Consider the following 27,745-nt stretch of genomic DNA (forward strand, 5'->3'; position numbering starts at 1 on the left):
GCTTGTAGCTGCTGCTTCATGTTAAGTCACATGAGAGTATAGTTTGTTTATGTAGAAAAAAAGGTAGTAAGTTGTTATATTTACTAACTGAAAATTTGTTCCAAGGGCTTGTAAGTTGACCATTACACTCTCCGTTTCATTCGTGTAAAGAAAAGGCTTCTGTAGGCTTTTATGAAGGGAGTGCCTATAGAAATAGGTATGAGTCACTACAGCCTGGATGTGAGTATGAGAGAACAGGGGAGTGAAGGCTGTAAAGGAAATAAGCCTTTGATTTGGGTCAGGAAGAAGGATAAGTAGAAGGATAAACCTCTAAAAGGCAACCTGAAGAAGGAAATGGAGTTCTTTTATTGGTTTAGAAAGAACACAAAAACCAAATATGTTATGGCTGTTTTATTGCTGTGTTCAACTAAAAGAGTAAAGTATATTAGAATTCCTTCAGAGAAAAACTGAATTCTAATGAGTTCAGGCCTCTAGAGTGGAATACTTGCTTTATTTCTTGCTGCAGACAGTCAGACTAAATTAAACATGCATATTGAGTTCAGTAAATTGTGTGAATTCCAAAGGATTGTGGTACTGTGGAAGGCTGTCCAGATTGCAAATCTTACTACTTTAACATAGCAAGCCTTTATATTTTGAAAGGAGGAATTTGTCTTTATGGACCTTTTAGAAAATTGTTTTGCTAGACCATGGTTCAAGAATCAACCTGAGAACTGTGTGACACTAGCTATAGTGGAAGACTGAGGTAGTATCTCTTATGGAATATGCCTGTCCTGAATGGCATTGAGTCTTCATTTAATGCAGGCTCAGTCTTGATACCCTCCATTCAGCCTGTGTTTAGCATTCAGTAAGATTGCCCGTTAGAAAAAACTAAAACCGGAAATGTATCTGAATTACTTCATGATGTAAAGTTGAGGTTCTTTTATATAGACCCTTGAGTAGGCAGTTCTGTCTGTCTGGGATTCAGAAGCCAGATTTCTTCCTTAAGGGTGGGTGCTTCCTATGAGTAAGAACAGTATATATTTAGAGACAGGTTTTGTGTAATGTATGTACCTATACTTCTCTCCATAGAGGTGTCTGCAGGAGAAAATGCTGCTGGTAACTACCTTTGTATGATACCTCGGGGATTTGCAGAAGGTGGGAGATGGGGATTTTATCTTGTGTTTGAGCATCCTGAAGGGTGTTTCTGTAAATAGCACATTGTAAATGCTTGAGATTTAATTTGGGTGAAGTACATGTCTGTGGGCAAACAGAATTCCTTTTACCCCCAACCTATTTTCATTTGTGGACTTGTAAATTTTAAAATCTACTGGCAATAGAAATTTATTTCTTGGTTATCATTTGGAAACTATCTTGCTCCCTGAATTCACTTGCCCAGCTGCTGAAGACTGGGCAGTGTGCACAAGCAGCCCATCAAACTGTTGTAAAGGTTCATGACAGGGAGGAAGAGGTACTAGCCAACAGCGTCAGTGTGTGTGCCTTGCAAATGCATCCTGATTAAGCAAACAAAGATAAAGAATACTGACACTTTTTAATCTGAAGATGTTTCCTTCATGGGGCATGATATTAACTTCCTGACTATTGTGTAGAAGTGGGACACTGCCATTTCCCCTCCTTTTGTGAGACTCCAGACAATCCACGTATTTGATAGCCAGTGGACAGGTTGCTTTTCAGTTTTCTATTTAATTTGTTTTCAAGGTATGTGGATGATTTTGTATTGGTTGTTTTTTTTGTTTATGTTGTGGTTTTGTTTTTTTTTGTTTACTTGTTTGTTTGTCTAGCTCTTAACGCTGCAACATAATACTGTAATCTGTGGATGGCTGAGTTTTGGTGGGGTTTTTAATTTTATAATTGATCTGGCTAGCAGAGGAAGGCAGACAGTTCACCTAGGTGAACAAAAGCAGTTCACCAACCATCAGCCTGTGATTTCTACATTTTTGCTGCAGTGTAGACATTCTCTGCTTTGGACTATGTGCTTTTTTTAATCTTGCCTTTCCATGTTGCCAAGGTATAGTCCTCAAGTACAAGATTAGGTGCTGCTGCTCAGAAAACAAATGGCAGTGCTGTGGAAGCTTATCCACTTTTTTTTCTGCCATCGTTCAGCTTTGTTACATACACATCAAAGATTAAATGAGTAAATCAAAATGATTTCTTCAGAAAGCACAAGGATGTTCATTTTAGTTTGTTGAAAGGAAGAAAGACAAAAATTCAGAAGTTTAGTAATGCAATACAATCGTCAGATCAAATTTAGGAAGTGTGAAATAAGCAGTGTGAACCTTGACATTTTGTACACTGCAAGCAATTTGTGATAAAGAGTTCTAAATAAAAGTTAATAAATGACCTTTGAAGAAGATCTTCGCAAAAAAATGTGAGATATATACAATATGGCTGAGTTCAGTGTTACTTTAAGATTTTGAATTTGCCATTATTTTATCTTTAGTGTACTGTGAAGGCAGTATGTTTAATTATGAGAAGTATTGATATGAAAGATAGGCTAGCAGTGGCAAATCGTAAATGGAACTTAACTTGCGTGCAAGACATGACTCTTGAGCTTTAAAAATATTCAGTTGTCGTGATTTAACCTCAGCTGGCAACTAGAACACAGCTGCTTACTCGCTCCCACACTGCAGTGAGGAGAAGCAGAGACAAGTAAACCTCTTAGATTGAAATAAGAGCAGTTTAATAATTGAAACCTAGTAAAATATAATAATACCACACCGATAGTAATTGTGATGGAAAGGAGAGAGAAAGAGAAATAAAATCCAAAACTCACAAGTGATGCACAATACTGTTGCTCACCACCTGCTGACTGGTGCCCAGAGTCTGTCCCTAACAAGCGATCAGCAGCTCCCAGCCAGCACCTCCCCTCCCCACCCTGCCAAACCAAGTATGATCCTCTGTGGTATGGAATAGCCCTTAGGCCAGTTTGAGTCAGCTGTCTTGGCCATGCTACCTCCAAGCTTCTTGTGCACCTCTTCGCTGGCAGAGGGGAAACTGGAAAGTCCTTGACTTAGAGTAAGCACTACCCACCAACAACTGAAACTTCTGTGCTATCAACATTATTTTCATACTAAATCCAAAATGCAGCCCTGTACCAGCTACTAGGAAGAAAATCTGTCCCTGCTGAAACCTGGACATCACTGGTGCCTCAAGAAAAATCAGAGCACTGATACTCTACACACTGGATTTCTTTATCTGGTTGGTTTGTATCGGGTATTTTGGATTATGCCCAAATGTTTTATATGAGTGTTACTATTTAAAATGCAAATGCTGAAAATAGCATTTCTTAGAACACTTTTTAAAAAATAAACTTTCAAATGCATATTTGAAAATGTGGGAAGGAGTATCTTTGCTAGTTAGGCTGTTGTTTGTGTGTGATTTATATCTACAGTAATTTGAACATCACTTACTATTTCTGTACAAAAGTTGGTTACAATATGTTTCTTTTCTAGGAACTTCATGGAAATGAATTCCTGGCTTGTGAAAATCACCTGGATCTAGGAATGAGTGAAGAATATACATCCAAGAATCTATGGTATCAAATAAGAGTTACAGAGAAAATGAAATTGTAAAGAGGAAGGAGTTATTTACTGTTGCTACAAGTAGAAATCTAGCTCTGAAGGCACAACAATGACTGTATTTTTTTTCTCCTGTTTGAATCTTTACCCCATTCCATAGGAGGCAAAGTTAGGCTCTGTGGCTGTTTTGAGGCTGTCTAACCAGGTTTCAGAACCTTTGAGGATTTGCAAAGTGTCCCTGTTTTCCTGTCAGAACAAGGAAGGCACAAGTTCCATTTTTGTGTGTCTTCCAGCTGTGTCTGAGTACTCCCATTAGGAAAAAAAAAGAAAAAAAGACGATCACAAAACCAAAATCCATTCTCCACTCTTGAGGGAGTGGCCAGTGGTTTGATGAAATGGGAACTAATGTTCTCCTTAGTTATGCAGCCTGAAAGCTTTTGTTGAGGTGGGAGATGGAAGAGGGAGGTCATACTGCAAGTCCTCCAAAGTATTCAAATCAGCAAAGCTAGTTTTCTGAGGAACGAGAATTAATTTCAAATTTCTGCTCATGTATCAGAAGGATTGTTATTGTTAAGTTGCTACCATTCATGTTGAATGGAAGGAGTAGGATTTGGTATGGTCATAGTTATAAGACAGGTAGTGTTTAGTTAGCATGTCTGTGGTTATCACAATGATCGTACAAGCTATGAACTTATTTATAATGTGTTACTAATATTCTAATTACTAATTTTATATACCTGTGCATTGTAGTAATACATTTTATGATTAAAATATACTTTTTCTTTCTAGTTACTTTAATAATCAGGAAGAGAAGACAAAGGAATTTGCAAAAAGTGAATCCTGGTCTCAGGAAAACCATTCATTAGCTCTGGAAGAATCTGAAACTGAATCTGTATATTCTGTTGTGGAACAACATTCTTTGCCTTTAAAGAAAAAGAAAAACAAAACCAAATCACACTCAACATCTTGTAGTAAAATACAAAGTGGAGATTCCGATCACTTGGTCAGTGAACGAATGAATTTTTCGCAATTTGGTGGAGATCAAACTTTGATTGGAAATGAATCAATAACACCGTATGCTTGTTTTTATGGACCATCAGCAAAGAAGGTTAAAGCAGGATGGCTGGATAAACTATCTCCTCAAGGGTATGGTATTTGCACTGGTTACTGTATAATTGTGACAATGTGTTTGCATGAGAGATGATAGATTTGTATTTGGTCACTGCTCAATATTTGTGGTGGGAGGAGAAAGGGAATTGTGTTGTTGTAAGAACACTGGGCTCTGCTGAATTAAAAAGTTTTTAATAATGTTACATATCCATAAAGTTTATTTATGAGATGCACTTAGGAAAATTACTTTTATTAAAAATATTGGTCACCACGCATGAACTGTGGTTGAAAAATACAGAATGAATTTTTACTGGTATTTCCAATCATTACATTTTTGCTGAGTTTTCTCTGGGCCACAAAGTAAGTGAAAACTAACTCTGATTCTGAAATACTACTTTAGTAACTTGGCCATGGATTATAACTCAGTAATTAGTGTGACTGGAGATCCTGTTGCTTTCAGAATTGTTTGCATAAGTTGACCTTTGAGTCTAGAAATGCACCTGAGGTGAATTGACTCCTAGTTTAGTTTACTGATGTGCTTAAAGTTTGATGGGAGAAATCTGAGCCCAAGTCTTGTTTTAAGATATCAAATAATGGAGAGGGGAACACTGTAGAAAGTGAATAGTCTTTGCCACATTTGGAGGTTAGACAACAACAAAATCTTATGTTTGATTTCTGTTACGAGTTTTTTCATTGTTTTATTTAGAACTGAATTTAAATTCCAGCTATTCTTAAACTGGTTTTGGCTAAAGAATGTTCCATTTCCATATCTTCCCTTCATAAATACTTGGAAACTGTTGAAATTCTTCTAACTTCCTCCTCAATAATTTGAATAGTCATTTGAAATTGTAATTTTCAGTTCTCCCCATTTGTTCTTATGACTTCTGAATTACTTTTTCTGTTGAAAGTGCCAGAATTGTACTTTTTTAGTCTGTTTCTGATCTTTGTTAGTACTTAGCATCTAGAAATTAAAGCTGTTGTACTTGTTAGGGCTGCAATACATCTACTGTACTTATATTGAAGCCTTAGTAGATCTGCATTCTCTGTTCTAAGGACTGTGTATTTAGCTACACAGAAAGATATTAAACTGTTTGGCCTTTCCTTTGAGCGTTTGGGGCTAAAGTAATCATCACTACTCTGCAAGTAGCATAGCTATTTTTTTTTTAGTTTAGTGAGAAATTTATTGAATTAAATTGTTTTAGAATACAATACGGTCTGAACCCACTCGAAGCAGCTCTACTGTATAACAATTTCCATTTTTTTCTTATTGCTTGCTAATGATTCTGTTTTGACAAGTTTGGGTTTTATTTGTTTTGTTGGATTTCTGTTGTTTTTTTTTGTTTTTTTGGTCTTGGTACATTGTTGAAGGTGAATAATAACAAGGAATAAATGTGGTTTAATAAACCTACTTTGCCATCACAGAATTGCAATGTGCTCAAACCTGTTTTCTTTCATTTTTAGTTTTAAATTTCATTCACATGTGTGGATTTTCATTATTTACTTTGCTTAAGAATCCAAGAATAATTATACACAGGGTCAAAAGATGTTTTCCCAGTAAAATATGCAATTTTACATCTTTTTTTCAGAATTGTTAATGTACTGGCTTCTTCAAGAGTGCAGTTAGTTGTAGCTTTTGTTTCATTTCACTTAAAGGAATTTTTTTTTTGTTTAAATGACACTTTTGGCAGTTAGTTTTTAGAGTGATAAAAAGTAAAGTTCTTGATTCCAGTTGTCTTGTGCTATTTGAAGGAATAGAGTTGTGATCGAACTATGAAGGCTTCAATAAAGTTCTGTGTGAGAATATATTATTTTAAAAAACTGAGTTAACATCAGAATGAGTACTGGTTAGTACTGAGTAGAACAGCTGCAGGGTCATTGGCCTTGATCCAGTGATATTCCTTGGCTAGCATTTCAGGGACTTTTTCCCAGGTGTGGTTCAATGAATGATACATTTTTGCTTTTCTGTCTTACAATACCATTTTTCAAATATCTAAGAATTTAAAAAAACCCAAAAAACTGCCAAAGGAAAAAAAAAGAATTATTTTTTTCAAACTATTGAAGGATGATCTTATTTTATTTCAGATTCCATCAACTGAATCTTTCTGTTCCAGCTTATGAAAAATGGTGATTTATTGTAGTCATATAATACAAGTTAATTAAGCTGTTTTATTTACATATGGCAGTTTGTGTCTCCTCAGGGGAAGGAATATGGACTGTTTTCTTAAATTGCTACAAATCATGCAATTAAAGTACAGCCTCTCTATTTTAGTTAACTCACTATAAATTGTAAAGCCATTCAGTTTACTCATATTGTATGTGATACTTAGGGTCACTCTTCCCTGCGTCATCTTGGAGTTTATTGACATTTTAATGGAAAATAGATTTTACATTGGCCTTTCCAGCTTATGAAAAATTATGATTTATTGTAGTCATATAATACAAGTTAATTAAGCCAGAGCTGCTATTTGATTAAAGTTTTGATAAGCTATCACAGTCTACTAATCCTAAAGCAGAGCACTCATTTAATGGGAAAGGAAATAATGTTGGGAAAGACATTAGTGGGGGCTTGTTGTTGTTTAATTACTTTGTTTAATAGATTTTAGAATTGAAACCTTTATAGATGATAAGTAACAGGCTGTCAACATTTTTAATGCATAATGGGCTACTTCAGGTTCATGCAAGATAGTATTTTTTAGAAGGTCCTTATAGAGTATGATTTAATGGCACACTAAAGTAATGAGTTTCTCATTAATGATGTCCAGTTGAAAACACACATTGAAAAAAATGAAATTTCATGCTGTACTTGTTGAGAGATGTGGTGTGACTGCTACTTATTCATTGGCCAAGAAAGAGTGTTGAGTAGATGTGTTGATGTTTGATTGGAGATACTGTAGCCTGTAAACATAAATTTGCTTCTCATAAGCCTGGCAATCAGATGGACATTTTAGGTTCTCAGCTTTCATTTTTGGAAGCTGTCTTAACAGAGCTTGTAGCACTTAAAATTTTGTTCTGTGTTCAGAATAGTCGTTTACCTCCAATAAGAAGTCAGTTGTCATCCTTGTTGGCTTCAAGCAAAATTACATTTTTGAAAGTTCTTTTTCCTCTGTCACTTCAGATGTGGTAGAGAGTGCGTAGCAAGGAAACTGAGAGAAAGAGAACTGAGTTGATTAAAAATGTGAAGACATTGATTTATAAATGAAGACCAGTAATACTACACTTCTGGATTCCAGACATTTTTAATACATTTGAAATCAGCAGTCTTGTTTAGAAAAGATACAGTAGAGCTAAGATTTGCTTTAATTTTCAGACTTCTTAGGCCCAGACACTGGAAACTAAACCTTTCTATAATTTATGCTTGAGACATTCTTAAAAGAGAGTGTTAGCTTGTGTTTATAATAGTAATTGTGTTAATTTTTGATTCACAGCAAATGTGTGTTTCAGAAGCGCTGGGTTAAATTTGATGGAGACAGCATTTCTTATTACAATAACGAAAAGGTAAGTGACATGATTTAGTCATGTGGAAAAAAATAAATTCATGTAATACACACGCTACTGTGGAGAAATTATGAAAGAATTACAAATGAATGTTCATCTGAAATTAATTTTCAATGGTAAAGTGCTAGGGTGAGACATTATTAAGTATTTTAAAGTGTCTTTGAGATCTTCATGTATTGTTCATCCTTTTGTTTCCCAGAAGGGCTTGTATTCGTCACCTTTTCAGGTAGATATCATCAGATTTTTTTACTTTAGTGAGAGAATGACATTGCTGCAGTCTGCAAATCACAACAGGATTGTGTTAAACACATTTAAGAGAACCAATGTTATTTTAATGGTGGTTGCCAAGTGTCTTGTTGTGGGAAGTTAGCATGCTGGAGATTGTGAGAAATTAAAAGTAGCGTGGAAGACCTTTTTTAAAAAAAACAAATCCAAACACTTGTTGACTCTTTGATTAAAAATGTCTTTTTCCTGTTTGTCTTCTATGAGTAATCACATGTCACTGAACAAGGTTAGGTTTGAATGGGTCTGTTCAAAATCAGCATAGTATTGTAATGTCTGTGGCTGCTTTTGCTTGTGTACCTCAGGATTGAATCTTACCAAAATATTCACAGAGACATGAGTTGCTTTGATTAAAGTAGTTCACTTCTTAGATGTGATACAAAAATGGATTTGTAAATAATAGTTTTCAACAAAGAGTATATTCCTTGTAATTCTCTTGTAATTCTATGTAATACTCTTTATCACACTACAAAATTCTTTTTTCTTTTGATCTGTGATTAATTTCTCCTCTTAGAAGTAATGAAGACCTTCTTAAACTCGAAAGTGATAGATGATGGTACAGTATGCATGTTTGGGGAAGTTGAGGTTATATGTATGTGTGTTATTTTAAATGCTAGAAAGCATTTCCTGTTGAAGAAGCATGTTAAATTAGGAAGAAAATACAATTTCAAGTGAAGGTTTCCAAACAATATACTGGTTGTTAATAGTCAATAAGAGACCTGTAGATGCTTTATAATGGGTTGGGGGTATAAGAACTGAAGTAGGATAAGACTGTTTCCTGAGGAGCTGGCAAACTAAGAACAAGCTCAAAAAATTATTTGCATTGGTCTTTCTGCCTAATGATTAGGAACTTGAAACAATCTGTTTTCACTTGCTTACTCTGCTTCACTTACAGTAGAAGACATGAATTTGTAGGTGAAGAGAACAGTAGAATAACATATGGATTACAGAGACAAAAAATGTTATGCCTTTGTGGTATTGATCCCAGGGCTTCAGAGAAGCAAAGAAACAGTCATTAAGAAAGACTTGAAAAAAATACAGCAATGGGATTTCCTTAACACTCTCTGTAGCATACTTAGGGAAAGAAATTATAATAAAAATTAAATCTTTTATCTGTATTGGGAATTTTTTTTCAAAGTTATGAGAATATTATTTGGAGGTCAATTACTCCAGAATAAGACTTGTTACACATTCACCTGTCATAAGAGATTCCAGAAATCTTCCTTCTGCTCAAGGGAACATTTAGTGTGTCACATGATGCATAGGAAGCTACCAACTCTTCATCCTCTATTTAAAAGGTCTCTGTGGTAGGTTAGTACAACAGGAGCTTAAAAACACTTTTCTTGAAGCCTCTTTGTCTCGCTTTTTGTGAAATCTGAGTCTAAACTTCACTTTGGGGATTGAAAGACATGTTGGTTGGTCTGTGTGTGTATACAGTTTGACTAAATGTGACTGTCTGACTTGTTAACTTCGTGAGTCACATATGTGAAGAACTGTGTGTGTCTGAGAACTGCAAGTCCTGAAGCAAATTCTGGGAACTGAGGATTTGGTGAAACTCAGACTAGCTTGCAGACCAGAAGAAAACACAGATGGCTGCTAGTATTTCTTAGTGAACGGTGGGATTGTGTTGAGTGAGCAGTGGCGCCTCTGGAGAGTGTGAGTCTTTGGTGCAATGCTCTCTGCTGAATCACTATTCCCACACTAAGCATATATGTGTTTCTTGTGAGATGGATACCAGCATGTTCCTCCTGTTGCTTGTGTGTTGTTACCTTGACATCATAAGTAACTATTTGCAGACCCATCAAGACCTGCATGCAGCTCAGGAGATGGTTTTTGTTAAAGGTGAGGATAGTTACAGAGCTCATTGCAAGGCATTCCATGTCCCCCCTCTTAGCTACATGAATATACATTTTTATTTATTTATTTTTTTAAAAGTGGGAAACTGGTTGTTTTAACTTTAGATCTTAATGTCAGGTTCTGTCTGCTCCAATCTGTTTTTATCAAGGATGTTCCTACACAGACAAGCATGTTATAAAGGAATTGCTGTACTATTGGTTTCACTATCAATTAAAAATAGTTCTCAAAAGGAAACCAATCCATACTGATATTTTTCTGATTAGTACAAGTGAACTCAGTGGAATGAAACTGTTTATTTTACCCAGAAACAGTACCAATAAATAGTTCTATTTGTCATTCAAATCAGGAACAGGAGAGGAGTGAGGTTCTCAAGAAGGGGAAGTGTGCTACATGGCTAATGAAGAGTGAAATTAGTGGAGGATAGGAAGAGAAGACAGACACGAAGTACTCTTGAAAATGCCCATATGAATGTTTCTCTGGATGATTTCAACCTTAATTTTTAAATAATTCTCTAGCTTTGTTTTAGTTGGAGATCAACTTCTAATTGATATATATCTCTTCTTTACTTTGTATCTGCATAGTGAAAAAGATAGTTTTTAACAAACAACACTTGTCTTTGAGAGGGTTTTGGTTTGAATTTGTGATGCTCTCGTTTCTTCTGCATTCCTGGTCCCGGGAAAGTTGATGTAGTCAGACCAACATCCAGTGTGGCTTTATCTTAATAGAGCATGGTTAACTGAAGTGAGAGGTTAACTGGAGAGAGGAATGTAGAATTGAATTTTTTTTTCACCCACCTAATATGCACAGGTTTTGTTTCAAATTTATTCCTGCTTTTGGCTAAACTCTGGTGGTCTACCATGCACTTTATAGTATGGCAAACACTTCTGATTATGCTGGAATTTTTTATTTTAAACCGGCTTAGGTCCCTGAGAAATATATTAGTGATTTAGCAAAAAATTCTCACCTTTTCTTGTGGAGAACTTCAATATTTTGTTGTGTTACAGTACATGTGAACATAATCGTCAAATGGGTCATACTTAATCTGTTGTGGAAGTAAAGCCACAGCAGTGCAAAATCCTCTTTTCTAGGACCATTTAGCCCAACTCTGAATCACAACTGTCAAGGAGTGACATTGAGCTGTATTTGAAAGTAAAAGTTCCATTGAAGCACCTGATATTAAAAACAAATCACCAAAAGATTTTGCATTCGCCCCTAGAAAGTTGTTCAGTCAGAGAATTTTTTAGCAGCTCTAAAGATAGTGTAAACCACTCAGTAGCAGAATAAGTATCTGCGAGCTTCTTGGCTGCATTTGTTTGTTTTCTATATTCTTAAATAATTCAGCTAATTTCTAGTCTGGAATATTTCAAAGAGAGATACTGTATCTTGATCAACAAGGGCTTTTTAACAGGCATATTTTTTGCATATGAAAGAAATGCTACTTCACAAGAAAGATTGATAAATTATTATGGTTTAAACTGTATTTGAAAATATGTATGCTTTGGAGAACAAAGTTTTAAAAAGGATAATGAATGATTGCTTAAATAGCAAAGCAAAACTATGCTCAGCTTAAAAGGAAACTGACTTTTTTTTTGAGCAAATGAAATAAAATAGTTGGGTCTTACAGCAGTTTGTTATTCTGTTATAGTAGTACCAAATACAGCCAGTAGATGCCTGCAAACACCATAACATATTTATTTCTGAACACCTACATAAATAGTGTTTTGCCATTAGAAGGATCAGTAGTTAACATAATAGTTAACCTTACTACAAATATGTTAAAATCCCTCTTCTAACAAACATAACCATAACGATGTGCAATATTAAGATCATTCTATTTCTTGTGTGCAACTACAGTAACATGCTTGAGTCTGCTGTATTTCAACATTTCTGTTTATTTCCTAAACTACATTCACTGACATGTATTAGTACCACAAAGTGAAACAATATTAGGCTGTTTATTTGGTGAAACTCATTAGTATGTTAAACTCAGTAAACAAAAAATGATCCAATGTATCCTTCATGCTTAGCATTCACAGTGGTTCCTGAAGTCCTTGTATGTAGTCTGTTATAAGAATTTATACTTTGGGAGGGAAGTTACTGCAGTACAAATTCTTTATTGGGAGCTGACTCTTGGACTATTACTTCATCTGGATCATAAATTTTAGCAGCATATCTGAATTGTCTTGATCAGAAAACCAGTTAATGAAAGCATAGTGGAAACAGGAGTAGCATTAACTCTGAAATCCAGAAATTGTACAGATATATTTCCAAAGTACACACTTATGCTTGACCTTAACCCCCCTCCTCCCAAATACTTAGGTAATTAGATTAAAAGATAAGCTACTTGAAGAAAAGTACTTGTAGCAGTTCCTTTTTCCTATCTTGCTTTTGTGTTCAGTTCAGTTGTCCTGATTCCTAGTTGGAAATTTGCAAAATTTGGGAAAAATTGCACTGACCCCAAATTATTGTGGTTTAACCCCAGCTGCCAACTAAGCCCCACGGAACCACTCACTCAGGTCAGCTGTCCTGGCTATGTCATCTCCCAGCTTCTTGTGCACCCCCAGTCTCCTCACTGGTGTGTGACTGTGTCAGCACTTCTCAGCAATAACTGAAACACCCCTGTATTTCCATCACTGAATGCCCTATACACTAGTTACTCTGAAGGAAATTAATTCTATCCCAGCTAAAACCAGCACACATATATTGTAGAAAATTACATACCTGATCCAGGCGAGAGCATTCTTGTTAGTACTGACAGGAAAATGTATTTTTCCAGAGTGATGCCCCTATTTGTGTTCTAAATTAGGGATAGAATTATTATTGGCTAGTAACTGAAGAGTCAGAAGGGAACAGAAAACTTGTTTGGAATTCTCTAGCTGGAGAAATCACAGTTTTTTCCTGTGTCTTTTTCTATCCTTCAGGTGTAATAATTATATATTTTAAAATTGTTTTTCTGTGAGATTGTACATGTAATTTACTTTGGCATAAAAATGTAAATTTAAGAGCATGTGTTTTGCAATATTAATGCCATGACACAATTTTTGAATTTGTGTCTCAAATATACACATTCTGTCTCACCATAGGATTTTTTTCTATTTTAGGAGGTAGTAGTTAGTGAAGTGAAGTTAGTGAAGGGGTTTACTTATTAATGCAATGTGGGAGCTTTTAGGAGCACAGACTGTGTATGTGAACTTCCAAAACACTATGACAAGCAGTATTACATAAGAGAAACGTAACATTCCATGAGAGATACTAAATATTTCTACTGCCTTTTTGTTACAGGAAGTGTTCTCAAAGGGAATAATACTGCTGTCTGCTATAGCAACAGTAAGAGTTCATGGGGAGAATAAATTTGAAGTTGTCACATCCCATAGGACTTTTGTTTTCCGTGTGGATAAAGAAGGTAAGTAGAAGATGTTTAATTCTGTTTGTTTAATTATGGACATTCCTCAGCTCTAGCTAGCAGCCCTTAGAGCTTGTGTGCTCTGGAGCCATCTCCTCTGAGTCACAGCAACTTGATTGTTGGCTGGAATGTGATGTAATCAAAGGAAATAAGAGGTTTTCTGCCTTATACAGTGTTTTCAGCCATGTGTTGATAGAGGATAAAAATTTAAATTGTAATGAAGAAGTTAGTATACCTTTTAATTGAATGCTTTATCAACCTACAGCGGTTATATGTGGAATCAATATCAGTGCATGTATGATTTATTTATGAAAACAATCAAATAAAAATGAATACCTAGAAAAAAAGAGATACACAATGTGTATTTACAGCAGTACATGGCAGAGCCATTATAGCTAAGGGTCTCTCAGCATTTCCATTATCAAATCCCATTTTTATGGGTTATAGCTTGGTTGTAAACATTTGCTGCAGGCTGTAACAGGAGTGCAGCATCAGTGAACAAATCCTTCTTATCAGGTTCGGGTCAAATAAATTCAGGTATTTTTATACTCTTAGCTGAGTTTAAAAGTAGGTATTTATTATTTTTGCATTTCTCTTCCAAATTTATTTTAAAATTTTTATAAATGCAAAACTAACCATCTTGGTGCAATACATTTTCTAAGGCTGCAATTTGCTTTATGGACCATTACCTTTAAATACCAAAAAAATATTAACAACTTTTACTGACTTACCGAATATATTCAGAGCAACCACTTGCTATACATGAAATTCCAACCATCTTTGAATATGGTAGCCTTTCTCTAAAGCTGTTAAGTTTAGAAATGTTTGTTGGACAAGGAATTTCATCTTTACTGTATCCGGAACTGGATGACATACTCATAGTAAAGTATGTAAATAACCCTGCTTGATTTCTGTTATATGCACAAACCTGTTATCTGATGCTGTTACTTCTGTGGATTTGTGGTTGGGCATTGTTCTGGGACTACTCAAAGGGTACTTAACTCCTTTAAAAATGTTGAAGTGAAGATTTTTATTTGTATTTTGATATTTCAGAAAAACATATGTTTTTGGATGGATTTAATGTCTAGAGGGAAAAACACTGTATGGTTTGAAAAGTTAGGGGCATTTGAAGGCAAAAAATTAACTAATCAGGGGATAGTAATGAATGAGAACATAATCTTCTGAGATGCTGTGAGATTTTGTTTAATTAGAATGAAGTATCATTGAAAAAAAAGACTTCTAGGGTAATTTAGTGCTCTTAGCTATACTAAAGTACTTTGAAAAGATCACTGGAGTATTTCAAGAGAGCGCATATATATATATATAGATAGATAGATAGATATACATATACATCTATATATATACACATATACACATATATATATATATATATATACACATATATATATATATTAAAACAAAGCCTCTAACAGCAACAACATTTGGATCATGTTCCCTGGGCTAATCTGTCAGGCTAGTCTTCCTCTTTGAAGTATTTTATGACACTTAAATTTGTGTATTTGTTCTTTCATGTTGCACATGACATTTATGGAGTCTGCACGTTATTGTTTTAATGGTTCTCTTTGCAGTGCTCAGTGCTAATTTTGCCAACTTTATACGTCCTATGGATACAACTTTCCATCCCTCCCTGCCCCTCCCCTCATATATTTTATGAACTGAATCTTTCAGAGCAAACAGTTGAAATATTCATTATATTCCAGTCACATAAGATGAGTCTAATTCATTTGGACTACTCATCATTAAAGTATATTGATCTTAGTCTGGTGAAATATCTGAACATAGTGAATGAGACTGAGTGGAACTTTATTACTGCACCTCCTTATGTTCATGTATTTGTAAGATGTTAAATTAATAATGCATGCAAAAATACTCAAACATGCATTTTCTTGATTACTCAGTACCCTTGACAATATGAAACTTAACCACCACACCTTAATGGAATAGATTGTAAATTGCCAAGTGTCTTTTCTTAGAAGCATGACCAAACATAGAATAGCACTGGTGATACCTCTTTAGTGACAAATGAAGTTTAGGCTCCCTGGTTTCTGCTTACATAACTATTGTAGTTCTTTCTCATTGATCTGGCTTCCAGAAGGTGAACATGCCACCTGTCTACCACCTCAGTCTTTAAGCTGCCTGGAATCGAGCATCTTAGAACCAACAATCATGATTTAAGGACCTTGATCATTGGTTTGTTTTGATTTGTGCGTTGATTGTTGGGAGTTAACTAAATGGCTGTCTTTCGTAACATCTCCACTGATACAGATTCTCTTTATGTTTATTCACACTTCCTCTTCAGGGTGGATGTTCTCTCTTGTGCGGTATATCCATGCTAGGAAGAATGGGAAAACCAATATGCAGAGAAGAATGGAGCTGGTGCTTAACTAACTGCCTTTGACTATTTTTTTTCCACTTGTTTAGAAGAAAGAAATGACTGGGTTAATACGATGCTCAGTGCCTTGAAATTGCAGTCTGATAATAACTCTCAGTCACGAACTTCTGTCGCCCCTGAGAAAAGTGGGTATCTTGAGCTGAAAGGATACAAAGCCAAACTCTTTATACTACTTCAGGGGAGTACTGTATGGATCTGCAAAAATGAGCAGGTAAATTTTTCATATGCTTTTTGTGAATGAAAGCTTATAAAGATGGTTTAACTAGTGAGTCGGAAATTGATGTCTCCTTGTGAATAGGTGTATTTCAATATAAATACATATCTCTTTTTATGTAGTACTTTATTGCTGCCATTCTCAGAAGGCTTCACAAAGCAGGCAAACTATCATTATGTCTGTTGCACAATAGCAAAAAGCGAATATATACTGAGGTGAAGTGAAAAGCTCTGAGTGTCACGGCATGTTAGTGTCAGGGCTGGGATTAATTCACTCTTAAAATGTGGGCCATAAGCACTCAACAATCACAAGGCCTGTTTTGTGCACTGTTTTCAGTGTCTTACAAAATACTGCTCTGTAAAGTGTGCTACACAGAAGCACATTGTGATATTTAACTGATACTTGAACCAAATGTTCAAAGTGTTCTTTTTAAGAATGTAGATTGGCCAATTTCTGGTTTGCACTGTAATATTTTAAACCAATGCAATATTAAAAAAACATGAAGTAGACCCTTCAGTTCCCAAAATCTAGGGCTTTTGATTTTGTGTTGAGCATGACTATATGATAACATAAAGTACTTATCAGTGAAACCCTCTAGGATGCCATAGGTAGGGAATAAATGAGACTCGTTGGATTCAATGAATGATTGTGTGAACTAGTTGAAGAAAAATCTATTGCAGGATGTTAAAGGTGCTATTTCTGTGTAAGGAAAGTAATTATCCTCAAGTAGCTGGAACCTGGGATGACATTTGGGGAAGGTGTTTTTGCATGTTTGCCTTGTTCTCAGTTTCTTTCAAATTTGTATTTCAAATATGAATGGTCTCTTACTAAAACTTTATTTTGGAGTTGATCTCACTTCTTCTCCTGTTACCGTCTTACATGGGAAATTATTTAGATGGGTTTGAGGGACCACAAAATGTTCAATATTAAATCTTAACATTCTTTCCTAGAATATGGCAGGAAATTTGAGACTGAGAAAGACCTATTTTTCTTTCTACTTACTATATTCCAAGGAAGTTTTACTTAGTAGGTACCTTCTTTGAGATCAGTCAACAGCCAACTAATGAAAAATGCTGTATTGGGTTTGCATGGCAACCTGAGGAGGGAGAACCAGCAGAGACAAAATATAATGAACTGACTGCAACTCCCATTTCTTGTCCCCCCTCCTAACTGCTGAGTGGGGAGGAGGTAGAGTAAATCAGAAGCAAAGTTAAGAAGGGAGAGGCAGAGGTAAAGGTGCTTTAAGATTATCTTTTCTGATTTGATCAGTAATAAACGAAACTGATTTGCCCAAGGTGACTCTGTTTCACCCATGACAGTAGTTCATGAGCAATCTTTCTCTGTCCTTACCTTATCCCTCAGTACTTCTCTTACATTTTACCTCCCCTGTCCAGTTGAGGGGTGGAGGGATAGAGCAGTTTGGGTGGCCATCTGGCATCCAGCCAGGATCAACCTACCACAAATATGATACAGTTTATGGATTTATGCTGCTCCATAGCTATAAAAAACTCCACAAATGATTTAGATGTGTAATATGTTACCAAAAGTTTATTTTCTACATGTCATTTAAATTGAAGCCCACAGCATGTGTTCTGACAAATGAGCATCATGGAGAGAAATTTGGCTTCATAGGTTGAGCACAATACTTTATCTATACTGAAATCAGTCTTGATTGTTGTAATGAACAGATTACTTGTCAGTTAGAGTGTTTATTTAAGTAAAGTTTACAGCTATAAGTCTTAAAGGAGGAACAAACCCAAAATGCAAACACCACCCCTCCATTCTGAGACCTTCTACTTCAGTGAAGTTCTCATGCATCAATCAAGGATAAAGAATGAAGTCAACCAGCTTGACAGTCATTGCTTGTGGGATGACCCACACTGTGCTGCAGTGCTCAATGTTACTTTTCTGTCATGAGGTTTCCAGATTTTTCATTAGTGGGGATCCATGGAAAGCATTCTCATCAATTAAGATCCTCTTTTTGTGGATGTTCGTTGTTAATGAGCCACTTTTCCCTTCAGAATTTATGCTTATTGAGTCTTATACCCATGAATATATTTTGGATGTTCTGAGCTTCTTGATTAAGGAACAAAGATATACAGACTTGTGGAGGCATTTATTTTCCAGAGTGTAGGTCATTTGTAACCAGTTACGTCTCTCTTGAGAGTAACAATACCAGAGATTAAATACTTGCTTTCTTCTTTCTTTCTTACTCTACCTGAATATAACTCTTGGGAGCATCTTTCTTGCCTCAAGTAGATGCTTTGATCATCTCTGTTGATAACAGGCCACTCCTAGCTCTGCCCACTGTGCTAAGTCAGATTTTCTGACTGTGCATGTTGATACTAAATGGTTGCAGAGCCATCCCCTGTTGGAGGATGCTTGTTTGCTCTTTTCTCCATTTTTGGAGCAGATTATGACTCAGATAATCTGAGTGCTCCTCCCACATCAATATCTGTTTTTACAGATTTTTTTGAAATTACTTTTTTTTTGTGCAGATGTGCATGTGTGTTGATTCTATTGCTTGTGCAGCTGTATATAGGTTGTGTCTGCTGTGCTCTTTCAACATCATGGATTTCAGAATTGCTTTAGCTCATCATGAAAGCACATCCTTATACAACCTTTTTACTGGACGTTTATTCCCTTCTACTATATGGATGCTCTGCAGAGATCACTGACTGCAGTGCAGCAAAAGGCAGACCAAAATCCAGCCTTGAAACAGAACAGTTAAATGTGCTGCCAGCCTGTCAATTCCTCCGGTGTGTGAGAATATTGTAAACAATGGTGCAAAGGCAGCTTCTTTCCAAAGCTTGTTTACTTAAATCCAAGAATATCAAATGGTCCTTACAGGTTTCTTTTTAGGTTCTTCATTTAAACAGTCTCTTTTCTTTATGCAATTTCTGGATGTTTGGGAATCAGAAGAAGTAGTTTCTGTCTTTAGGCTCTCATAGTCTGCAATTCTTTTGGTACCTCTTGTGTTTTATTTTCAAGTGGAAAACCGAATTATTTTTACTGCAGTATTGAAGAAAACCCCAGTAGTACAGCACTAATCCAGTAGAGGGCGTTGTTGATCTAAAAATCGTTCCCTGTCTCAAGTTTGTACTTGAGCCAGTAATTACCAGGCAAATCTCTCCAGGGATGTCCTCAAATCCTGTTCGTATTGGAATTCACATCCATACTAGAATGACTCCCACAGAGCTTTAAAGGAGTTTATTATAACTGCAGTGCTAAAAGACACCTATTTAGACTTCTTACAATGTTGAAATGAGATTGGATCAAGCTGATTCATTGATTCCTATTAAACTTGATAGAGGAGTTCACTGTTACTTTAAAAATTTTTTCTGCACTCTTAAAAGTGGAGAAGATCCTAAGCCAAATACCAAATCCTATCATAACCACCACATACTTCGTGAAGTTCAGGCTGAGATCAGAACATCATGTCTCAGGCCCATTTCTAGTCAAAAAGTGATTGGTTTAGCTTGAACTTCTGGCAGTGATATAGTACTGGTATGAAACCATCAATTTCTTTGACTCCTCATGTAGTGTAAATTTCTTAAACGTCCTGTCTGGAGCAAAAGCGAAAAATAAATTGTACAGAATCAATTTGTTCAACCTGCAGCTTGCTGAAATTCCCATTTCTGTTTCAAAGTTGTTCGTGCTTATATAAAAACATGTCATCTGATCCTTCAAGACAGCTCAAACCTGGGCTCGAAATGTCAGTCTGCTGTGGTGGTGGCAGTAGTAACTTTCCCTCTTTATCATCAGAAAGGCTCTGACAAATGCTTGCCTGGTCTGTTCAAATGTATCCCCTTTCTTAAATTTAAGATTCACTGATATGTAAAGTACAGGAAGGTCTAGGTGTCAAAGCCTTTGTGCCAGAATTTGGCTTTGAAAAGAGAAGAAATCAGGATCTTCTTTTTTTACTGCTTTATGTGTTTTTGAAATAGATGTATTTGCCTGTGGTATCTGAGGAAACTTTGTCAAATATAAAGACTGGGAAATGGTATGTATGGCTGGCCATGTGCCGTAATTATTTGTGACTTGTTTTCTGTATGAATGACTCCAAGTTAAAACTTAAATTGTGCAGAGTATTGTCTCTATTATTTGCAACCAATAGTATTCATTACTTATGGAAGACATCTTGCTTCATCTTGGCTCCATGTTCCTATTGATTTCAGAGGGGTTTTTGTTTTCTCAAAGATTAAAATTATTTGCGTTGTGACAGATGGAAATGTTTATTCAAGTTGAATGAACCAGTAAGAGCACCTAGTAATTTTGATTTCGTCTCTAATGCTAGTAGTACATTTAAAGCAAAACTGGACAACACTAAAATATGTATTATAGGAAAGGATATTAAACAGATAGAAGATGAGAAAGGATAGGATAATGTAGAGAACTGATATGAGGGTAGCTGAAAGGAGAAGCCAAAGATGATGCTTGAGTCTGGCATCCTGAAAGAGAAGAAGCAATGCAGGTGTCAGTGGAGGGAACCAGAAAGGATGTATGAGTGTATCTCTGTGTGCATAAGAACAGAGATGTCTTTATCTCTATTAAGAAACACAGGCTTAAAGGGGACCTAGTGAAAGATGCTCCTGTTGGGTATGTATTTCAGGGACACTGGATTAGATGATCTTAAAGGTCCGTTCTATGATATGATAAAGTCCAGTGCCAGAGACAACGTGGTTGGAACTTGGGCAGACTCGGAAGACTTCTGGCTTTTCTATATAGTGTGTGTGTGTGTGTACATATAACAATGGGAATTCATAATGATATTCTGCAAAGGGGATTCTTCTTTAGGAAATGTTCTGCTTTTCCCTGGAGAAAAGGGAATCCTGATTAATAATTGTGAACATGATGAATGTGAGAGAGAAACACTCTTAAAAAATGCTCTAAAATCTAAACTATCTGTTAAGTAAAGTCCAAAATATCTAACAGTGAAAGGTAACCAAAGAAGAATAGATAAATGATGTCCTGAAGATAAGTAGCAATGCTTGGTTGTCATACTAAAGCAGCATGAGAAAGTTTGGGGTTTTTTTAATGTATGTGGATTTTTTTGGTGTATCATTGTGAATATTATGAGTCCAAGGTGATGGCAACAGAAATATGAAAAAACACTTGGAGAGAGGAGATCAATGCAAGTTGTTCAGAAAGCAAAATATCTACTTAAAGATTCTGAGATCTAATGAGGAGCAATGAATAAAGCAATTGATGGTTTTGAAGAGGAAGGTAGGGAAAAAGGTAGGGGATTAAAGGCAACAAAAGAAAGCAGGAGGGGGAATAAAAAGACTTTTCAGGTGGTTGATAGATGGTGAGAGGAGAGAGAAGTGCCTGGTATATATTGGGGTGTGGTGTTGGAAGGAGGAATTACTGAGAATGACTTTTTATTTTCTTTTCTCATCCATTGTGTTCCCCCTGTTCCCCATCCCCGTCCCCCATCCTTGTCCCCTCTGCCCCAAGAACATGTGTGCTTTTGAAGATTTTTGTGGTGGTAAACTGTTACTTGTAATAACTGGAAAACTCTATCTAAAGAAACTGCACTGTACTTGATTGCCAGTGCAGACTGTGATCGAACATGTTTACAAACATGACTGATCTTGTCCTGGAACACCTTAAACAGGTGGAGGTAATAGAAAAACAAAAGAACATTTGCCCTTTGTTGTTGTGTGATGCATTTAGGCTTTGCTCTTGCTTTATAACAGTACAAATCTGTAGTGAGATGTTAAAAAGGAAAAACAGAAGAACCCAAAAATATACCAAATACATTGGAGAGGAAAGACGAATATGAGGAAGTGTTTTAATATCAAATATACTAATACACTGGTGAAATTAAATGATTCAGCCCCTCTTAAATGTAGTTGTTGTAGGTGGGATGATAGATAATGATCATATTCCTAATTTCCAGCAGTTCCTTGCAAGAAGTTCATTCCAATTTTCCACACACTCAGAACCAAAGAAATGATCAGTTGCTGTGCATGATGCCAGGAACAACTAAACAGGAAGTAATTTGAATTGTATAAGAAAGCTTAAAATCTTCCTTTTTTTGCTTGTTGTAATACAAAATGAATGATTACAGGAAATTGTGTTGAGTGGGGAAGTGTTTTGTTGTATTTTGGTCCTTGCTTTTTAATTTTAAGCTAATTGAACACCTACTCCAAAAAAAGAGTAAAAAATGCATTTAAAATAATATGCTGTTAAAGTGGTTTAATCAAAGAAAAAAAATGTGTCAATGGCCACTTTTACAGGGTAGATCTGCATTTTACATTGAAAAATAATTTTGTGTTATATTGATCTAGATTGTTGAATATATTATTAAATATGGAGAAGGGCATAAACGGGACTTGTATAAAAAAGAGATTTAAAAATTAATATTAAGTTCTTCTACATGCTGTTAAACTTTGGCTCTTTAAGGATTTTTTCTGTCCCTTTGGGGCTTCCTTCTGCCTCATTGGTGCTGTGTGTTGTAGGGATGCAATCTGCAATGGTATGATGATTCTCCTGGTCCTGGAGGTTATTCCATTACCTAGGAGAAAATGTGCTCCCCGCTTTCCCTGACCATGTGGTCCCCGAGAGCCCCTGAGAAGGACACACAGAGACCACCAGAGAGGGAGAAGAAAAAGAGAGAGTTTATTGCTGTTCAGGGGTTTATATTGACTTTGGAGGGATTCAAACCCACCGATAGGAAACAAGGGAGGGTTTGGCTCTGGGCCAGTGAGAGTTTGATAGGAGGGAGTTCAGGTAACAGACATGTCACAACCTTCCTCCAGACCCCTGAGATATCAGGTATCCCAAGGTATTCTGGGAAGGAAAAGCAGCGACATTGCAACAAGACATTTTAACAAACATTTTGTACATTCAAACATCATTAAAAACATCAGTTAAAGCATTATCAGTGGCTTGTTGATCTTCACAAATCCATTTCTGGCAGGACTTTCTCCATGCTAGATATTGTAAACCAATTCCTACATTTTTCCTGTTCATTTGTTTTTATGCTACTAAGATCTCATTGAGATGTAAGTACACCTAGTGCTTCCACAGTGATAAAAAGCTTCATGATTAATCTGATTTGGAGTGAAGGGTAGGAAAGGAGGAAGGAAAATGGCAAAGTTGTCAGTTTTTCAGTAATATTCAATCAAGCTTCCTGGATGCCTAGTACATGTATAGCTAGAGACCTTGATCACTTAAAAATTAACAATGAAGAAAAGTAGGACTTCTTTGAATATTCTGAAGGTTTTACATAGTGGCACAGCACAGGCAGAAGCAATTGAAGATGGTTTTAGGTCTGTCATAAGGCTGCGTAACACTATTAATGCAATATTGGGGATATCGTTTTTCTCTAAGAGTGTTGGAATTACCTGAGACCATTTTCCATCAGTATATATATTATTTATTTTTAAGAACTGCTAACTTGACTTAAAATCCCATGTTAAAATAATGTATTGGATCAAAATAATATAGGAAGCAGAACATCATTATGGGAACTTCTGTTTATAATGGTAGGCCAAGTCTTATTTGTGTATGTATTTTAAATCACATGAACAAGTTATTTCTGCATTCAATTAACCTGAAGGGTTGTTTAATCAGTAAGTGCTTGTATATATACACACACATTAACAGAGGGTTTTTTGTGTGTGCAGCAAGAAGGTTTGAGGTGACACTGAAACAGAAAATACCCAGTATTTTTCAAGCATACTTAGATCTCTCTTTGTTCAATAGTTCGATATACTGTAGAATTAAAGGCAGATAGAACATTATTTTGTATCAAATTGATTTCTGTTTAATTTTAAACATATAAGTCAGTTCTAATAGGAAACATACTAAAAATCTAGTCAGTAACTTTGGTTTCTTTTTCTCCTTTGAATTGAGGGCATTGCAGAACACTTCTTTGCACTTGTTGCATTTGGTTCAGAGGTAAGTTTAAACCTAGCAGTGGCAACACTGATTACTTTTTTTTCTCAGCCTGCATACTTTATTTCAGATATTAAACTAATTAGCATAGCTGAAATATTAATACTCATATAAAGTTACACAACCATTACAACAGCACAGAGCATTTCTGAGGCAGTGTAGACAACATATCCACACTGAAATATTTCTTCCACAGTCTTAGATAGGTACAAATGTATGTTACAATCACCGTAGAATGGCTTGGGTTGGGAGGGACTTTAAAGATCATTTAGTTCCAACACCCTTGCCATGGATAGTGATGCCACCCACTAGACCATATTCCTTAAAGCCCCATGCAGCCTGACCTTGAACATCGAAATGGGGCATCCACAATTTCTCTGGGCAGTCTCTTTCAGTGCCTCACCACTGTCACAGTAAAGAATTTTTTTGTAATGTCTAATCTAAACCTACTCTCTTTCAGCTTGAAACCGTTCCACCTTGTGCTGTCACTGCATGCCCTTGTAAGAAGTCCCTCAACATATTTCTTGGGGGGTCCCTTCAGGTACTGAAAGGCCTCATTTGGGTCCACCTCTAAGCCATCTCTTTTACAGGCTGAAGAATCCCAATTCTGATAGCCTTTCTTTGTAGAAGAGGTGTTCCATCCCTCTAACCATCTTGGTGACCCTTCTCTGAACTCACTCTACAAGGTCAATGTCCCCCAGGGTGTTAAATGCACCACTGAGCTTGGTGCCATCTGCAAATTTGCTGAGGGTGCACCTGATCCCTTGATCTGTGTCATTAATGAAGATATTAAATAGCACTCGTCCCAGTACAGACCCCTGAGGGACACCACTTGACGCTATCCTATGGTGTCTTGTATCTCTGACACGTTGACCTCTACCCTGTGGATGAGACCATCCGACCAATTCCTTGTCCACCTAACACGTCACTCATCAAATCAGTCTCTCTGTTGTGGGTGACCATGTCCAAATCTTTACAGGAGTTCAGAAAAAATGATGTGTAACTTTTTCCTTGTCCACTGATGTAATCACTCCATCATAGAAGGCCACTAAGGTGGTTAGGCAGGCCTTTGCCTTTGTGAAGTCATGCGGGCTGGCTGAATCTGTCTTTTTCATGATCTTCCCAGGCACAGAGGTGGGACTGACAGGTCGGTAGTTTCCAGTGTTGAGGAATATATCTGGTGTAGGTTTGCCAGCTGCAGTTCATGATGCAGATTGAGATGCAAATTGAGCTCTGGTTGGGAGCCCAAGACAACAAACAATGAACTGCCAACCTTTTGCATGACAAAGAGCACAAAGACTGGTGGCAAATGGACACTGAGAAATGCAGCAAGAACTGAGGACTCAGGAGGAAGTTTGAGACCTATGTGGGGGTAGACTGTGAGGGTGTAAAAGCCCGGGGGTTTCTTTGTTGAGGGTCCTTCTGGGAGGCATCAGCTCAAGCTGATTACTGCACTGTGAATAAATTGCTTTATGGAACGAAATATCTGAGACTCCGCTATGGGAAACCTGGTCTGACTGCGTGAGAGCGGGATGTGTGGGGAGTCAAAACATGACACCTGTCAGCTCACTGGAGTCACCTGCTGTGACAGCACTTTGGTTCCAGCAGATAAAGTCTCTGGTGTCAAGAGTGTGACTGTCAGAGGGTCTTGTGAATGGTTAGACTGGGAAGGGTCCTCTTTTCTACCCTTTTTAAAGGTGGGTACAATGTTTCCCTTTTTCCAGTCACCTGGTACTTCACCTGATTTGGCAAATATCATGGAGTGCCTTGGCAACTACATCAGCCAATTCCTTCAGGATTCTGGGATGCATTTTCATGAGGTCCCATAGACTTATGTACAATCAGGTTCCTCAAGTGGTCATGAACTTGATTTTCTCTGGCAGTGGAAAGCACTCCACTTCCCCAGTCCCCATTCTGCTGTCCATCCACCTGATGGGTGTGGGCAGAGAGGTTGCCATTGAAGAATGATGCAAAAAATGTGAGTATCTCAGTCTTCTCCTCATCTGTTGTCACCAGGTTTCCATGATAGTATATGTTAATTCCTTTTCCTAATTAGTTAAAAATACTGTGATATGCTATTGCAAATTTTTAATTGTTTAGCATATATCTTCTATTACCAATTCGCCATGTTTGACATCCATTAAAACTCAATTATGTAAATACGGTTTCTGAAGTCAGTTTATAATTGGTGTGGTAGAGCTCAGACAAGTAATGTCACAAAAGGATAGTTTTGTTTTATGGTACATTGTCTATGTGATAAAATGCTAAGTATTGATATTGTTCTGTGAAAGCTAACAGGGAGGTGAGGCTATTCTTTTGTCCAGTCTGAAAGTGGAAAAGCAATATTACTGAAGACTATGATTTGCCTAATCTATGACAAGTATGATCAGTTGAGCACTGGCAGTCACATTATTATGATTAAAATTTTTTCCTTGGTTGCAATGCTAAATAAATTGGATTAATGTGCAGCAGCAAGAGACCAAAGAGTATGCTTGCAATTCATTAATGTGCCTTGTAACTGATACTGTAATGTCTAAAATTCCAAGCACTTAAAAGCAGGTGATTGATCATAATGCATTTAGCTTGCATAAGCTGATCAAGCAGGAAATGCACAGTGTTCATAAAAAAACAAGCAGTTTGGCATTCATGGATTTCTGTTGTTACTCACTGGTGATTTTCAAGATTGAGTCATCTTACTTCCATCTCTGTTGCTCATCAGAGAAAAGGACCATTGGAATTTGTTGATGATACTCAGAATTTGTAGTATCTCCTGTTTTTTCCCCTTCATATTTTTTCACCTGCCACCTCTTTTTGTACAAGCACTTAATCCAACAGTGGCTGTTTGTTCCAAAACTGTACTCTGCAGCGTGTGCTGGAAATGTGAACAGTATCTTTGATCACAGTAGAGAGAGAGAAGGTTGGAGTTGCTATTGGACTACTAAAATAATTATAGGGAATGATCCTTAAATACTGAGAACTTCAATATCACTGAAGCTCAAGTGACATTCTAATCTTTTGGATCATAAATATTTTATTTTTCTTAATTTGTGCTGATTTCTTTGTTTCAAACAGTATGGCATTGTTTAGACAGTAACAAAACACTATTTTCTTTACTCCCCTGTCTTATATCTGGCAGTTGTATTCTAAATAAATGCATGATCCTTACAGCAACAGGAATGAAATTTATGATTTACAGGATAGTAAGGATGTGAGGAATACCTCGATGTGCTTTCTCAGCAATAATTTCTGTCACTGGTTAATAAATTGCTAGGCCAACAAATTTGAACTTAATCAACTCACATTCAATTCTTGCTTCATGAAACACTTCAATGTCATGGTTATTAAATTAAATTCTGCCTCTTAAATATTTTGCATGCAAAATAGTATCTTGCTAGAGATAGCATGTTTTAAAACTCATTCATTAAAATTCAGCATCTTAGAGATATTCTCAGAAAACTTCACTCTAAAGTTATTTCCATCTCAGTAGGTGGGTCTGGCTCCATCAGACTCAGGAGAATGACTGTTTGATCTCTAACACTTTTAAAGAAACA

The 27,745-nt window shown here is 36.4% G+C and overlaps 1 protein-coding gene across 2 annotated transcripts in view; it reads left to right on the top strand.

The window, feature by feature from the left end:
* ARAP2 (ArfGAP with RhoGAP domain, ankyrin repeat and PH domain 2) overlaps window positions 1-27,745 on the top strand; it is a 125,935-nt gene that overhangs the window by 14,073 nt on the left and 84,117 nt on the right. For both annotated transcript variants that reach the window (XM_071556662.1, XM_071556663.1), the window contains exons 5-9: window positions 3,450-3,532; window positions 4,305-4,661; window positions 8,051-8,120; window positions 13,542-13,662; window positions 16,105-16,286. In XM_071556662.1, the coding sequence (XP_071412763.1) occupies window positions 3,450-3,532; window positions 4,305-4,661; window positions 8,051-8,120; window positions 13,542-13,662; window positions 16,105-16,286 (813 nt within the window). The remainder of the gene's footprint in view (window positions 1-3,449; window positions 3,533-4,304; window positions 4,662-8,050; window positions 8,121-13,541; window positions 13,663-16,104; window positions 16,287-27,745) is intronic.

Source organism: Pithys albifrons, chromosome 5 (genome assembly GCF_047495875.1).
Source record: "Pithys albifrons albifrons isolate INPA30051 chromosome 5, PitAlb_v1, whole genome shotgun sequence".
NCBI lineage: Eukaryota > Metazoa > Chordata > Aves > Passeriformes > Thamnophilidae > Pithys > Pithys albifrons.